This window comes from Tupaia chinensis, unplaced genomic scaffold (assembly GCF_000334495.1).
Source record: "Tupaia chinensis unplaced genomic scaffold, TupChi_1.0 Scaffold000168_1, whole genome shotgun sequence".
NCBI classification, from domain to species: domain Eukaryota; kingdom Metazoa; phylum Chordata; class Mammalia; order Scandentia; family Tupaiidae; genus Tupaia; species Tupaia belangeri.
In genome coordinates this window covers 2,295,717-2,312,895 of record NW_006159643.1, presented here as the reverse complement: position 1 = coordinate 2,312,895, position 17,179 = coordinate 2,295,717, and the positions used below count along the sequence as shown (strand labels likewise).

Below are 17,179 nucleotides of genomic sequence, written 5' to 3'. Positions count from 1 at the left end.
GGGAAAGACAGAGAGACAGCAGCCCAATAAAGTGTTGACAGCATGATCCACTCCTACTTTCAGCCAGCCTCCAATCATGGGCATGGATGCATCCAGTACCAGGGAGATCTTTGGACACGAGCCTAGAACACTCCCACGTGGGTCAGCCTCACAGAGTGTCACGCTTTTCTGCTGCCCCACTGTCTGGCTCCTTAGTTCTTAGATGATGCTTTTATGTTTCAGAAATTTTTCAGAATTTCAGGAAGTATTTCTTGGTTCTTTTGTCCTTGCAAGCTATGTTAGGTATTCTTTATCTCTCTGTCATAATTCTACCTATTGCATTTACTACAGTGCTTTGTAACTGCTTTTTATATTACACTTAAGAATGTTTTGAGGCAAGGGCCATGTCTTATTCATGTTTACTGTCCTAATACCTACTACACCAGGCATGTACTAGAGACCTAATAAATAATTGGAGAATTAAATTTAAGCCTGTAGCATTGGATGTTAAGTTGTTTAATGATTAGTTGACTTTAATTCAGAGATTAAAGAAGTTATATGGATGTGTCTCAAGTGTACCCCCTCCACTCCCCATCTACCAGTAATTTTTCATTAAGGAATTTTCCACCCTTAAAACTTAAAAATTTTAATTAAACATTAAAAGCCTGGTGTTTTTTTTAAAATAGAATTGAGATAATCTTCTTCCCTTTTTTTAAAATAGAATCGAGGAGATAATCTTCTTCCATTTTTGCGAAAATTTATTGCATCCTTCTTTAAGCCTGGGTTTGAGAAGTATAGTAACTTGGATCTGTTTCGGTAAGTTGTAGAACTCTGGATTTATTTATTTATTTTTAAAATTTTTGCTATAGTGTGCATGCTCTCCCTGGAGAGAGAAAGAGTAAGCACCCCCAAGGGAGATGGCCACGCTGCAGTCCTTTCTTCTCCATTCTCTTCTTGGGATTTTGGACAAACATGTACATGTGCTGGTGTGTTTTCAAGCCACCAGTCTGGGGACTTGAACTGCACAGTAGGTCATGTGGGATCCAGCCATTGAACTGTGATAAAAGCAGCTAGTCCAATTGTAGAACTCTTGATTTGTAGAGGACAAAGAGATTAGTATAGTTCTTCAGAAAGATGGTATTTTTTCTGTGAATTCATTTTCATTTTAGAATGACTTTTATACTTGAATGCACACTTACATGACTCTTAAGAGGGCAGTAAAATAAAATAATAAAAATGGAGACAAGATGTAAAATACTTTCATGTTTTTAGGAGTAAAGGCACTGTATAAATTAAGATTTGCATTAAGCCATAGTAACTCATTTTTTTCTTATTTTATTGGTATTGTTAATTTTAGCACTTAATACTATAGCAACTATCCTGAGAAATTTCAATTATTTTAAAATTAACTTTTAAAATTATTATAGGTTTTTCCCATTGGGCACATGCACTCACTGGAGAGAGATGGGAAACGAGAGAGAGAGAGAGAGAGAGAGAGAGGGAAAATAAGAACTCACCCCTTTGGGACCAGTAGATGATGCAGTGGTTATGTTACTAGACTTCCACATGGTCGATCACAGTTCAAGTCCCAGATCTGGCAGCTTGAAACTCACACTAGGCATGCATGCATGCTCAAAATCCCAAGAGGAGAATGGAGGAGAAGGGATTGTTGCATGGCCATCTGCCTGGGGGAAGGGGGGGTGATTTCTCACTTTCTGTCTCTTTTTCTGTCCAGTGAGTGCATGTGCCCAATAGCGAAAATCTCTCTTAGAAAAAAAAAAAAAAAATCACCCCCTGAGGGTGATGCCACTATCCCTTCTCTGTTCTTTTCTTGGGATTTTGAGAATGCATGCAAACATACCCTTGTGTTTTTCAAGCTGCCGGGTCTAGGACTCAAACTATGGAATCGGCCATGTGGGATCCTGTGCCTTAAACACCATGTCACCTGCTGGCCCCTCAGTTTCAATTTATATATTTAAAAAAAATTTTTTTATAGGTTTTTGCCATAGGGCACATAAGCTTGTTGGAGAGAGTCAGTGAGAGGGAAGGTGAGAAATCATCTTCCCCGAGGTTGGCCATGCCACAGTCCCTTCTCTGTTTTCTTCCTTGGGATTTTGGGCACTCACTTGCATACGCTACTGGCATGTTAGGATTCTTTGTTCATATAGAGCTCTGTATTTACTGTCTTTGCTTTGCTGAGAGTTCTTGTTAACATTAAGAATATATAGCAGGTAACAGATAATAAAGTTGTTTTTTTTTTTAAGTTCTTTTACCTTTCTCATCTCTGTTGGGGCCAGCAAACTTTTTTTCTTTTTTGAAGCCCAAAAAATAAATGCTTTAGAGTTGCAGACCCTATGGTCTATCTTCTCTACAATGCTTTGTAGTGAGAAAGCAGCCTTAGACAATGTATAAGTGAAGGGGTGTGTCTGTGTTTCATGAAATTTTATTTACAAAAAGTAAGCATAATTTGCTGATTCTGAGTAAAATAATACATCATTGAGAAAGTCATGACGTATTTTTCTGTGCGAAAATGCATCATTACTTTTCTGATGATCCAATAGTATCAGAAGGAAAATATCTGTTATACTCTTATTATATGTTAGGAGGAACTATGAGAAGGAAGATCTAAGCTAAATATTTACTAAACAAAATTTCTTGTTGAAAAATGTCGATCAGCAAAAATGAAACCTTGATTTTTATGTCAGCAGGTCTAATGCTTGCAAGTGTCTTTTCCCTTTTGGTGCTCCCTTTCTACTCCTTTCTTCCTATCCTTCCAGTGTAGCAGTGTTATATTGAGAATTTTATTTAAACTCTAATTTTATTGAGTAGGTGGTTGGCATTTTATCTGAAACTTGGGGTCACTTCCCCCCCCTTTTTTTTAGAGAGGGTTTTTTTTGTTATAGGGTGCGTGCGCTAGCCAGAAAGAGAGACAGACAGAGAGATAGAAAGCGAGAAATCACCCCCGAGGGAATGCCCACGCTGCAACCCCTTCTCCATTCTCCTCTCGGCATCTTGGGCACACACGCACATGCGCTTGGCGTGACTTTAAGCCATAGGGTCCGAGACTCGAACCATGGTCAACTACATGGGAGTCCAGTAACATAGCCATTATGCTAACTGCTGGTCCCAGAGATAAGTTCACTGTTAAATGTATTTTGTAGGGATCAGCAGTTAGCGTAATGGCTATGTCGCTGGACTCCCATGTAGTTGACCGCGGTTCAAGAGAAAGAGACAGAAACAGAGAGATTGAAAATGAGAAATCACTGCCCCGGGGGAGGGGGGTGGCCAGCCGTAATCCCTTTTCTTCTCAGAATTTTGGGCACACATAAACACATGAGTAGCATGTGTTTATGTTTGGGTCCGGTACTCGAACAGCAACTGACCACATGCGAGTCCAGTTCTTTAACCACTATGCCACCTGCTGGTCTGAGAAAAATTTTTCTTTTTTTTTCTTTCTTTTTTTTGGGAAAGGTTTGTGCTATAGGGCGCGAGTGCTCGCCAGAAAGACAGAGAGAGACAGAGAGGCAGAAAGCAAGAAATCACCCCCCCCCAGGGGATGGCCACGCCGCAATCCCTTCTCCGTTCTCCTCTCAGGATCTTGGGCACGCACGCACATGCGCCCGGTGTGAGTTTAAACCACCGGGTCCGGGACACGAACCGCGGTCTACTACATCGGATTTCAACAACATAGCCATTACACTAACTGCTGGTCCCACTTTCCCTTCTTTAATTTGAATCTTTACATCTGTCCTCTTACAGTAGCCAGTTTATTTACAGTGATTTTAATGCCCTTTCTGAAATTTTTTCTGCTCTGCTATATGTAAATTAACATCTTACAAATAATTTTAAGTGAAGTAAATTTTTTTTTTTTTTGAGAGGTTTTTGTTATAGGACGCTTGTGCTTGTGTGAGAGACAGAAAGCAAGAAATCACCCCTTGGGGGGATGGCCACGCTGCAGTCCCTTTTCCTCCGTTCTTCTCTCGGGACCTTGAGCATGATTGCACACACACCCAGAATGAGTTTAAGCCACCAGGTCCAGGACTTGAACCGTGATGGACTTCATGGGAGTCAAGCGACATAGCCATTACGCTAATTGCTGGTCCCATGTAATTTTAAAGATAAATCAATAGAAAAGAGTTAAACTCCAAGGGAATTTAACTTAGAGTTTAAACAATCTCTAGAGATTGTTTTACCTTTCCCATATTTAGTTTCTCCCTTGTTTAAATTAGATTGCTTTAACCTCTCAAACTCACCCAAAGGACAACTTCAAGGCTGAACCAAACTCTTCATAGACATACTGGTCTGATCTTCCCTTGGGCATGGACATAATTGATTTAGCTAAAGAACAAGCTGCCAGTTTCTATCTCAAAGATCTTCAGATCTTCTTGTCAGCTTAATTAAGCAGAATAAATAACAGTGTCAATAAAAATCTCAAAATGGATCACCTCCAAATCTTCTCATTGTTTATTAAGTCATCTTGCTTTATTAAATTTTTTATGGGAATAGTCATAGTTTGTAATTCACCTAGAGTTAGGAGCAAAAGGTATCCTGTACTTAGTTTATGTAGCTACTAAAGTCCTTGTTTACCCAAAAATTGTGCATTTTGTTAACTTAGGACATCTTTTTTTTGATTCAAATATTAGGAGAATGATAATAGATGAGGTCATTTTTGGCATTGCCTTACATTGATAGAAATTGTAATTTATAAATATAGTCAAATTTGCTAATAGGAGAAATGAGTGCTCTTTAAAAATTTGAAATACTTTTATTCAAATTTCATGAATAGATGTTGTAAAGCAAAATTCTTAGTACTGTAATATTTACCCGGAATTAAATTCTATCAACTCTCTATGTGATATTTAGTTTGAAAAAGACAGGCAGAAAAGAACCAGATGGGGTAATTTTCATATGTTTCAAAACAATTTGAAGATGAAGTAGATAGTCAGGAAAGTTAACTTGGTAATTTCATTCACTTTATTAAAGTTAGCTCAACTTTATAGGGTTGTTTTTTTTCTTTAATTTTTTTTTTTTTAAGAGAGATTTTGCTATAGGGCACATGCGCTCACCAGAGAGACAGACAGAAAATGAGAAGTCATGCCCCAGAGGAGAATAGCCACACCACAGTCCCTTCTCCATTCTCCTCGTGGGATTTTGGGCATGTGTGCACACATGCTCAGTTGAGTTTTAATTCACTGGGTTCGGGAGTCGAACCCGCGGGACGGGGCGGGGGTGGGGGGGACTCGAATGCAGTTGGCCATGTGGAAATCCAGTACCCTTGACCACCCCGCCACCTGCTGGCCCCAGAATATACTTTGATATCATGTCTAAAATTAAACCTAAATTGTGTGTGTATGTGCATCTGTTTGATTTAGTGAAAGATGGGACTTTTCAAATATCATGTTTTATAACTCTTAAGGAATCTTTATAAAAAAAGTGCAAACTTTGTGGGAATATCTAGATACTTGGTAGTCTCAAATTTGTTCTTTTATATTTTTAATTAACTTTAATCAAATAATGGACATTTGTTTAGTTTGGGGTAGGAAAAAATTCAGAAAGACAATAAAATTTTGAGTAAACATGTGCTCCTAAACATGAGAGCAAAGAAGTATGGTGTACTCCAGAAAAGTATATCTTATAAAAATCATAAAAATTTATTTTATAAAAGTATTTCGTTGAAATTCTTTTTTAAAAAAAGTATTTGTAATCCATATGTGTGGAAACATCTCAGACAATATTTGGGCTTTTTTCTAGGTATCTCTTAAATATCCCAGGACCACTTGACATTCCAGCCCATTTATGTAAAGGGAATTTTGATGATGATGTGTTTAACCAACAAGTTCCTTATTTGTGGCTGATTTACTGGTGAGATGTTATCTGTTGTGGGGAGAAATGTTTCATATAAGTCCTGCATTTGCTGTTTATTAATAAGTTATGTTGCATTAAAGTCAACCTGATGTTAAAGTTATTAAAGCAAAATTAAAGAGATACTCAGGTTTCGTACATACCAAAGAAGAAAGATTGAATGAAGAATGTCATTGTATAAATACCTGTATATTCGAAATATACTTTGTCATTTCTTTACTCAGTATTATAATTGAACTGTGAGCATGCTTTTTTTCTTCATTTTGTAAACAGCCTTTGTCATCCACTTCAATCAAGTATTAAAGAAACAGTAGAGGCATATGAGGCAGCATTAGGGGTGGCTATGAGATCTGATATCGTACAGAAGATTTGGATGGAGTAAGTTTAGTTCCTCTTAATAAGAATGGCATTTTGTCATAAGGGAATGTGGTGGGGAAGGGGAAAGTCAGCTTTCTTAGTGAGCGAATTAGTGTTTTAATTATTCTAAATGATTGTATTTTTCTTTTGGCAGTTATCTTGTCTTTGCCAATAATAGAGCTGCTGGATCCAGAAACAAAGTCCAGGAATTCAAATTTTTTACTGATTTAGTGAATAGATGTTTGGTTACAGTCCCTGCCCGATACCCTATTCCTTTTAGCAGTGCTGATTACTGGTCCAACTATGAATTTCATAATAGGGTAAGAACTTGAACATTTTTTTCTTTATTTGGTTGTACAACAGCAGATTTTAAAAAATGACAGCAGATTCTAATTTTATATCAAGAGAGCTTTTTCCAGGAGAACTTTGCCAGCATTTGCTGTTATTCCTGACTATGTTTCTTATCTCTTCAAAGTCTAGGAACAGAGCCCTTTAAGGCTCAATTAATACAAAATGTGCAAGTTGATTATGTTTAAGAAAATTTTCCACTGAAGCAAAATTGAAGGCGTGTTAAGGTTTTAATACATTAGGAAGACAGATTAAACAAACGTTTCTAGTGTGTTATCTAATGTTTTGTTTAAGTAGTCAAAAATTTTACTCAATAGAAATTCTGTAACATCAAAATAAGTAAGAAAGCTTATTTATTGTAACTATTCTTTTTGTTAATATTTTGTTATGCAAATAGACACAAAACACAAGAAAGTTGAAATCAGGTCCTGCCTAAAGTTAAGAGTATAATCTGATTAATGATTTATTTATATATTGATCTTACAGGTAATAAAGGGTTTATTATTTCTTTTAATTTATTTTCAGAGACCCCTATCAGTCAGTGTCATGTAGGCTAAAATTTCTTACTAAAGCTCAATGTAGACGAAAACATACATATATTTTGTTTATTGGGGTTTTTTGTGGGGGAGTTGGGGTGGTTCTGTTGTTAATTGGGATAACCAATTATTATGCTTTGTACTTCTATGCCATTCTTTATCCCAGGATCTCAAACCACTTTATGGACATTAAGTCATTTACACACGAGCATTCCATGAGCAAGATGTGGCAGGTATTATTAGCCCTATGACTTGCCCAGCTATACAGCAAGTAAAGGTAGACTCAGGAATGAAAACCCGGACTCCTGGCTCCTTGTCAGTGTTCTGTCCATGGCTGTCATCACTAGACCATATTTCCTAATTCATATTTGGAAAGTCACTAATATAATTAATGGTAGGAACTGTAACTTACAGCATCATACATTATTATAATTATACATTCATGTCTTCAAGACCATTTTGGTTTTCTCATTAAAACGCATAGGTAAGTGGACTTCACATTTTAGTTGCATTCATTTTTACTCCCTCAACCTTTGCAGGTTATTTTCTTTTATTTGAGCTGTGTTCCAAAGACCCAGCATTCCAAAACATTGGAACGGTTTTGCTCAGTTATGCCAGCTAATCCTGGACTTGCACTGAGGTAAGAAAAAGGCAAATTCTTTTGGTTCTCAGCTCCACAGTAATAGGCTGTTCATATAAAGTTATTCTTGGAAAGTCAAAGAATAACCCGATCTTTCACTGTTTCCTCATGGTATATACTACAGGTTGAATATCCCTTATTCAAAATGCTTATACCAGAAGTACTTTGGATTTCTTTTTTTGGATTTTGGAATATTTGCATATACATAAGATATTTTGGGTTATGGGATTCATGTCTCAACAAAGAATTGACTTTTCCTTCATATGTAATTTATGCATATAGCTAGAAGGTAATTTTATACAATATTTTGAGTAATTTTGTGCATGAAACAAACTTTGTGTACATTTAACCATCAGAAAGCAAACATGTCACTGTCTCAGCCACCCACGTGGACAGTGTGGTTCTGGCATCATCATTGTTCCTGAGTACCAGTAAGCAATCTTTCCTATACTTCTTCACATATGAAGAAAAATTGGAATTTTCCATGTGTGGTGTCATATTTGCACTCAGAAATTTTTGGATTTTGGAGCATTTTTTATTTTGGATTTTTGAATTGGGTGTGTTCAGCCTGTACTTTTCATTTCAGAGTTGTTAAGCAATTTTTAGCTATTCATACAAAAGTCAGTATAAAAATCTGGTTGTTTCAGAAAAGAGGGCAAATAGTTCAAGTCAGGTTTATCTGTGTTCCCTGAGCGTCCACTGTTTGTCCTTAGTAGGTGCGTTATAAGCAATAGGCATGTAATAGCAGGGAAATACTGCTTTAGGGATTCTATACTTTCACATAGGTCAGTTACTCTCAAATGCTATTATGCATTAGAATCTGAAATGCTAGTTTAAAATATAGATTTTTGTGCTTGGGCCCTCAATCCACATTTGAGAAACACTAATCTGGAGATTTCATATGGTCAACGAAAAGGAGATTTCTGAACATTTCTTTGTGGTTTCTGCGCTCTCATAGAGTAACCTTTTTTTCACTCTTAGGAAGTGTGCTGTTTCATTGAAAAAGATGCACTGCTAATGGTTTGGCTTCTATTTGTAGAGTCAGTCCTACTGCATCAGTTGTATCTTATGACTATAAGTTTGTTTTACGGATCATAAGATTCTCAAAATATTTATCAGAAATTCCCTTGCATTTTACAGTATTTACGGTATTCCACTTAAAATATATGTGTGTAAAATGTTTTAAGACTTTGGGAAAAATTCAAAAGCCTAATAAGGTTGTGACAAAAATAATCATAGTGTTTTATAATTGAATTTGTTGGCTAGCATACTAATCTATAGAGGTTAATTACAGAAATTTGAATTATGAAACCTCATCTTGGGGCCCACAGGTGATAATAGTGGTTAAGGCTCTCGACTCCCACATGGTTGACCGCAGTTTGAGTCCCAGACCTGGCAGCTTGAAACTTATGCTGGGGCATGTGTGTGTGCATGCCCGCAACCTCTGGAGGAGAATGGAGGAGAAAGGATTGTGTTATGGCTGTCCCTGCTGGAGATTGATTTCTCACTTTCTCTCTGTCTCCCTGATGAACGCACATACCCTCTAACAAAAATCCCTCTTAATAAAAAGGAAAGGAGAGACTAGTAGATGGCTTAATGGTTATGTCGCTGGACTACCATGTAGTCAACTGCAGTTTGAGTCCCAGAGCTGGCAGCTTAAAACTCATGGGGCCAGCAGTTAGCGTAATGACTATGTCGCTGGACTCCCATGTAGTCGACCATGGTTCGAGTCCCGGACCCGGTGGCTTAAACTTACGCCGGGCACATATGTGTGCATGCCCAAGATCCCGAGAGGAGAATGGAGAAGGGATTGTGGCGTGGCCATCCCCCCTGGGGGGTGATTTATCTCTTTCTATCTCTCTGTCTCTCTCTGTCTTTCTGGCGAGTGCACACACCCTGTAGCAAAAACCTCTCAAAAAAACAAACAAACAAACAAACAAACAAACAAAAAACACCTCATTCCAGGCACATGTGCATGCATGCACAAGATCCTTAAAGGAGAGAGTGGAAACGAAGAGACTGTGATGTGGCCTTCCCTTCTGGGGGATGATTTCTTGCTTTCTTCCTGTCTGTCTTTCCAAAGTGAGTGCACATGCCCTATAGCAAAAATCTCTAAAACAAAGAAAAGAAAAAGAAACATCATCATCTTTGCTAAAACATATTTTTACTAGTTTGTATTGTGATAGGCACTTTAGAATATAGGTAGTTTCCTGTTGGGTTTGTTGACAAATCCCCACTTCTATCTTTTGATACTTACTTCCTTGTGGACGTCTTTGTCCTTTATTTAAGAAGGGGAGAGAACTTAATAATCATTGTACTTACATTTTAGTTCAAGAAACATTCCAGATTAAATATACTCTAAGAGAAAAATACCAGGAAATTGGGTGAATGTCAAGTCATTGTTTTTAACACTTTGGGGGCGGAGGACTATTATTTGGAGAAGATGCTTTAGTATTCTGTAGAAATACACTAGCCTTATTTTAATTTGCTGAAGAAAAGCCTAGATCTTAACTGGACCTCTTGCTAGTTTTGCACATTCCTGTCCAAAGGTAATTTTTATAAGAGGCACTCTGGAAACATTTGCTGAATAGCCTTGATGGAATTTAATTGACCAAAATGTACACCTCATCAAACTGTCTGCTCAGAAAGCACACTTGGGGTTCTCTACAATTGCAATGCTTTGTTCATTTTTCTGAATGTACTTTACAGGCTACTTCAACATGAATGGGAAGAAAGCAATGTTCAGATTCTGAAACTTCAAGCCAAGATGTTTACATATAATATCCCAACATGCCTGGCCACCTGGAAAATGTAATGCAACAATCATGTACATATTTTTAGCTATTGCTTTTATTTGTAAGGTTTGCTCCAGACAGGTAAATTTGAAATGACATCTATTTTTTTTCCCTATCAGACAGATCTCTACTCTAATTTAGATTTGTTTTTGACACTTGCTGAGGTTTCATACCAAGAGTGAGTGAGTGCTTAGTAACAGTAGCCTTAGTAACAAAAGCAAAATGGATAGATTTAATTTTCCTTGAAGGAGTACATTTTAGATAACAATACTGTTATAAAATAGATCTGTTAAGACATTTTAAGACCATCTCTTTTGAAATATGGGATTTCATTCCTATTATAGTTCAATTTCTTTTTTCTTTTAAAGGTTTTAGTGCCAGGTATTTTTCACTAGTAATCATGAGTTTTCTTTTTTCTTTTTTAAATGAACGTTATTTATGTTCAAAACACTGGTCTGCTTTATTCTTATAAAGTTGATAAAACTTGTTTAATTTTTCTTTTCACTATAGGTTACACTCCTTGGAATTTTAGCCTGTTACTTTCAGGAAGTTTTGTACTCAGATTCCCACAGTCAGTATTCTGCCAGTGGTGATACTTCATTTTTTTTCAAAGATATATAAATTTTTCTTTTCCCTTTTCTATATTCCTTTTTTTTCCCTTAGAGCCATTGCTGCTGAGATTGTTCTAAAGGGGCAAAGAGAGGTAAGCCATGATTGACTATCACATGGGTCACTTTTTTTTCTAAAAAAAAAAAAAGGTTTTATTTTGTTGACTTCTCAATTTAAAAGGATTAAATTATAGAAGTTAACATTCCAAGAACTGTATATATTTGGAAACCTTAAAACCCAGTGTAACCACTTTGTCCTGAATATTAGTGTGAAGTACCATTCTTTAAGCAGATATGATTATGGAGGTATTTTTCATCATGTTCTGATGGAATTGTGTGTGTATCTATTTTATAGGTCCACCGTTTATATCAGAGAGCCTTACAGAAGTTACCTCTTTGTGCATCCCTGTGGAAAGATGTAATACTTTTTATCTTTTATTTTATCTTGATGTTTTTCTATAAATTTTCTGCATGTGCCATATCCATTGATGTGGTAATGCTCGGACTCTAGCTAAGTCTTACTTCTATGCTTCCCTGTCTTTTGCAGCAACTCTTGTTTGAAGCATCAGAAGGAGGTAAAACTGATAACCTGAGAAAACTAGTTTCCAAGTGCCAAGAAATTGGAGTCAGCCTAAATGAGCTCTTAAATTTAAACAGTAACAAAACAGAAAGCAAGAATCACTGAACATTGGGTGCAGTCAGTTCTAAGTCCTTATAATAATTGCCAAAATTATTTGAATGATTCTTCAAGATTAGGCTGATCCCTGGCTAAGGTCTGTGTAAAGCAGACAAGCATTATTGATCATATCAAGTCCCCTGCAATATCCTATCCTCAAACCGGAAGCAATGAACATGATCCTCTTCAGTTGGATAAATGAACTTCCTGTTTGGCCTGCTTCTAGGCCCTGCCAGATTCTCATAACATCATGTACGTAAGTATAGTTCCTCAAAGTGACTGACGTTTATTTTAATTTTCTTTGTTTTTGTTTTGTTTTTTACTTTCCCCTTTTCTTTACGTTGTGCTATTCCTGATTCACTTGACACTCTCTGATGCCTGAGAGATTCTTGTTTGGGATTTAATTTCCAGGGCTGTGTTTACAGTAAAAAAGCAGGCAGTCCCTTTTAGTTCTTCTTTTTTAAATCTTTTGAGATTCTTCATTTCAGGATTTAAAACTTAACAGTCCATCTTAAGGAAAGTGTAACTGCCATGGCCACAAGTCTGCTAGTTGCACTTGAATGCTCTAACAGGGTTGTTTATTGCCCTTTCTACGTTCTGGACTCCTTGCCGAGACTGTTTAACTTGAAGATTAAAGAAACTATTGCAAATGCCAGTGCATCAGAACCTAAGAGTGGTCAAATATTATGTGCAATTTTTTTGTAAAGAAATTTTAATTTATAATAAAGTTTAACAGTTAAAAGAACAGTTAATATTTGAACTGCTTTGTATTGAAATACTACCTTGTAGTATTAAACTTGTTTATATACAAAATATTTTTAATATAAGTTAACTTTTTAAAAAACGTTGCTGTCTTTATTCACTTTTCACACTCTGGTGGGAAAGGGTTGAAGTAGGATATATAGATATTCAACATCATTATATCAATATTTTTTTGTTCTGAACCTGCCTTCCCATTAAAAAAAAATGCGGTGAGTTTTTAATTTATAAGAAGATGGGTCCTATTCTGTTTTGAGGGCAGTGGATAGATAGAGATACACTACCATTAAATTCCTTGTTCTCAGAAACCACAGTATTTAGAAATTGTCTCCTGACTGTAGTTTGAATAAAAAGCTTAGTGACATGCTGTTTTTCTGTTTTAGAGAGAGATTATTTGCTATAGGGTGCGTGCACTCACCTGAGAGATGGAAAGCATGAAATCACCCTCCCAGGGGGATGGCCATGGCCACACCACAATCCCTTCTCCGTTCTCCTCATAGGATCTTGGGCATGTATGCACATGCACCTGGTGTGAGTTTCAAGCTACCAGGTCTGGGACTTGAACCATAGTTGACTGTGTGGGAGTTCAGCAGCATAACCATTATGCCATCCAGTGGTCCCAGTGATATGCTGTTTTAAGTTGAATGTCAATATGACCAAATATAAAGGAGACCTAGTTTTGTTTTCAGTCTATATAGGGGGAGTTTCTACCTTGGCAAAAAAGGTACTAATGACAGACATACCTCCACACATGTGGTCTTGTAATTATATGCAATTGAATTTTTGGAGACAGCATAGCAGTCTGTAAAGTGCCAGGTGCCAGGTATTGTACACTTGTACATTTGTGTAGTACTTACTCAAAACCATATTTTGGGGCCTTACTAGAATGCCTACCAGACAGTACATACTTGGCTGGTAGATGTGTTTGTTGGGATTAAGAATAAAACTGATTTTATTTTTCACTTTATATATTTTGTTTATTTCAATTTGACCAGGAAGAGACAGAGTGAAAGAGAGAGAAAAGTGAGAAAGCAAGTCTCCAGGTCCAGGACTCAAACTGCGGTTTGCCATGTGGGAGTCCAGCACTCTTAACCACCATACCACCTGCCAGCCCCCTAGAACTCATTTTTTTAAAAAGAGATTTTTGCTATAGACTGTGTGTGCTCAAGAAGAGGCAGAAACAGAATGTGAGAAATCAAGACAGAAAGTGAGGGATGGCCATAATGCAATCCTTTCTCCTCCATCCTTCTCTAAGGATCTTGGGCATACACGCACACAAACCTGGTGTGAGTTTTAAGCCACTGGGTCCAAGACTTGAACTGCAGTTGACTGTGTAGGAGTCCAGTGATATAACCATTAGGCCATCTGCTGATCCCGAGAATAGAACCTATTTTTTTAGTGTCTTTCATTTACAGAAAGAGATCTGGAGCTTATTCTCTGAGAGGGAACCCTCAACAGCATCCTCATGCCAAGACCTTCAGTCTTAGTTGGCCTGGATCACAAACATGCACATGTAGCTGGGAAGTCCTGGGATGTAAATCTAGGATCATTCCCTTGTAGGTTCATTGCTTTTTGCACAACTACTGACCCCTGCTCTGATTATTTGAAAATAGCTGTTAGATACCCTGGAAAATATTTCCAGTCTGTCCCCCATAGTATAACTTTCTGTTGTCAATTGGAATGTATCAGTACTTGCTTTTTGTTTTTTAATATGGGGTTGCTAGGGCCAGCAGGTGGTTAAAGGCGCTGATTCCGACATGACTGACTGTTGTTCGAGTCTTGGACCTGGCAGCTTGGCTTTGTCGCTTTCCTTTGGCTGTCTCTCTCCGGTCAAATAAAAAAAATAATAATAACAAATAGAGCTAAATAAATAAATAAATCTAAAAAAAATAAGAGAAAAAAATGTGAGTCACAGAGCCAGCAGGTGGCATGGTGGTTAAGGCACTGGACTTGTACATGGCTGATTTTGATTTGAGTCCTAACCCCGGAGGCTTGCTTTCTTGCTTCCTCTCCGTCTCTCTCTGGTGAGTGCATGTGACTTATAGTAAATATTTAAAAAGTAATAATAATTAAATAATAATAATAATTACTATTATTATTTTCGGTTTGGGGAGAGGTTTTTGCTATAGGGTGTGTGTACTCACCAGAAAGAGAGAGAGAGAGAGTCAGAAAGTAAGAAATCACCCCCATGGGGGATAGCCACAGTGCAATCCCTTCTCTCGGGATCTTGGGCGTGCATGCACACGCGCCCGATGTGAGTTTAAGCCACTGGCTCTGGGACTCAAACTGTGGTTGACTACATGGGAGTCTAGTGACATAGCCATTACACCAACTACTGGATTCTTTTTTTTGGGGGGGGGGAGAGTACATGGCACGTGCGCTCACCCCAAAGACATAGAAAGACAGAAAGGGAAAAATCACCCCTCAGAGGGGATGGCCACACCACAATCCCTTCTCCTCCAGTCTCCTCTGGGGATCTTGGGCATGCACCCACACGCCCGGTGTGAGTTTAAGCCACCAGGTCAAGGACTCGAACTGTGGTTGACTACATGGGAGTTCAGCGACATAGCCATTACACTAACTGCTGGTCCCTTTAAAAAAAATATGGAGTCACTGTGTTGTGCTCTTCCTGCCTCAGCCTTCCTAGCAGCTGGGATTATACCTATGGGCCACCACACCCAGCTTTTAGGGTGGGCCAGGAATTGAACCAGTGCCTCCCAAGTGATCTCAGTCTGCTGAGTAGCAGCATCTACTAGCATGTGATACTATAGTTGGACCTAGCAGTAGTTTTTAGGAGACAATGCTGTTTTAAACTTTTGTTGTATTAGCAGTTCCATTAGCGAGGCCAGCAGGTGGCATAGTGGTTAAGGGCGCTGGACTCCTACATGGCTGACTGTGGTTCAAGTCCTGGACCTGGCAGCTTGCTTTCTCTCTCTGTCTCTGTCTCTGCCTCTGTCTCTCTTTCTCTTTCACTCTCTCCCTCTCTGGTCAAATTAAAATAAATAAATAAAATTAAATTTAAAAAATTAAAAAAAAAAAAAACCAGTTCCATTAGCAACAACTGCTTTGTTTTTCTTTCTCTCTTCTTTTTGGCCAGAAAATCCCTGTTTGTCAGATACAGATGGCGAAAGCACCCCCAGATGGGGGTGTGGTCGTACCACAATTCCTTCTCCATTTCTCTATCCTTTTGGGATTTGGGGCATGCATGCACACATGCCTAAAGTACAATATTTTTAAAGCCACTGGGGCCAGGATTGAAATCAAGGTCAGCCATGTGGAATCCAGCTCCCTTAATGGCCAATAAGCTGGCCCTCTATCTTTAAACAAGAAGTCGTTTACATTGGTGTTTGCAGAGCTCCAGTGTGTCTGTACACACCGCCCCAGAGTCCATCTACACAGATTGTACACTGTAACAACCAGAGGTTACCATTCACATGTGGACAGTCATGCAGGGATAGACCCTATTTTCATTTTGATCAATTGTCATGTTTTTAAAACCTTGAAGGTATCTTATAAAAATTATACTGCCTTAAAAATATCCTCTTAGGGAATGGTGTAATGGTTATGTTGCTGAACTCCCATGTAGTCAACTGCAGTTCAGGTTTTGGACCTGGTGGCCTAAAACTCACGCTGGGCATGTATGTGCGTGTCCAAAATCCCAAGAGGAGAATGGAGGAGAAGGCATTGCAGTGTGGACATCCCCCAGAGGATGATTTCTTGCTTTCTGTCTCTGTCTCTCTAGTGAGTACTCATGCCTGATAGCAAAAATCTCTTTAAAAAAAAAAAAAAGATACACTCTTACGTGACCTTTTCTTCCTGTCATTTTCCAAATACACTTTAATCTTCACATAAAAATAGCAAACATTGCTTAAATGTGAGATATATATTTCTTTCATCCTTCATATTCCACTTTGTTTTATTAACAACATGCTCTCAGCACGTAATTAAATTATTTAACAAATACTATGTTAAATTGATGGGGTTATTGTAGTAACATAAATACAAAAATATTTAATATACCAGATGATTAAAATCTTTTCTTTGGGCAGAGAAATGTCATTCATTGAGAAAAGGCTAATCATTGGAAACTAATCTCAAGCACCCCATCTCCACCTTACAGTGGAAGGGGAAAATGGGGGAACAGCAACCTCTGGAGGAGAATGGAGGAGAAAGGATTGTGTTATGGCTGTCCCTGCTGGAGATTGATTTCTCACTTTCTCTCTGTCTCCCTGATGAACGCACATACCCTCTAACAAAAATCCCTCTTAATAAAAAGGAAAGGAGAGACTAGTAGATGGCTTAATGGTTATGTCGCTGGACTACCATGTAGTCAACTGCAGTTTGAGTCCCAGAGCTGGCAGCTTAAAACTCATGGGGCCAGCAGTTAGCGTAATGACTATGTCGCTGGACTCCCATGTAGTCGACCATGGTTCGAGTCCCGGACCCGGTGGCTTAAACTTACGCCGGGCACATATGTGTGCATGCCCAAGATCCCGAGAGGAGAATGGAGAAGGGATTGTGGCGTGGCCATCCCCCCTGGGGGGTGATTTATCTCTTTCTATCTCTCTGTCTCTCTCTGTCTTTCTGGCGAGTGCACACACCCTGTAGCAAAAACCTCT

The 17,179-nt window shown here is 38.2% G+C and overlaps 1 protein-coding gene across 1 annotated transcript in view; it reads left to right on the top strand.

Annotated features, from left to right (window-relative positions):
- ZFC3H1 (zinc finger C3H1-type containing) overlaps nucleotides 1-12,052 on the top strand; it is a gene marked incomplete in the record, with an annotated part of 69,337 nt that extends 57,285 nt beyond the window's left edge. Inside the window, 9 exon segments of the mRNA XM_014586918.2 lie at nucleotides 701-795; nucleotides 5,731-5,841; nucleotides 6,115-6,219; nucleotides 6,353-6,518; nucleotides 7,622-7,722; nucleotides 10,432-10,533; nucleotides 11,181-11,220; nucleotides 11,481-11,543; nucleotides 11,673-12,052. Coding sequence (XP_014442404.1) covers nucleotides 701-795; nucleotides 5,731-5,841; nucleotides 6,115-6,219; nucleotides 6,353-6,518; nucleotides 7,622-7,722; nucleotides 10,432-10,533; nucleotides 11,181-11,220; nucleotides 11,481-11,543; nucleotides 11,673-11,810 — 921 coding nt within the window.
- Between the last annotated feature and the right edge of the window lie 5,127 nt (nucleotides 12,053-17,179).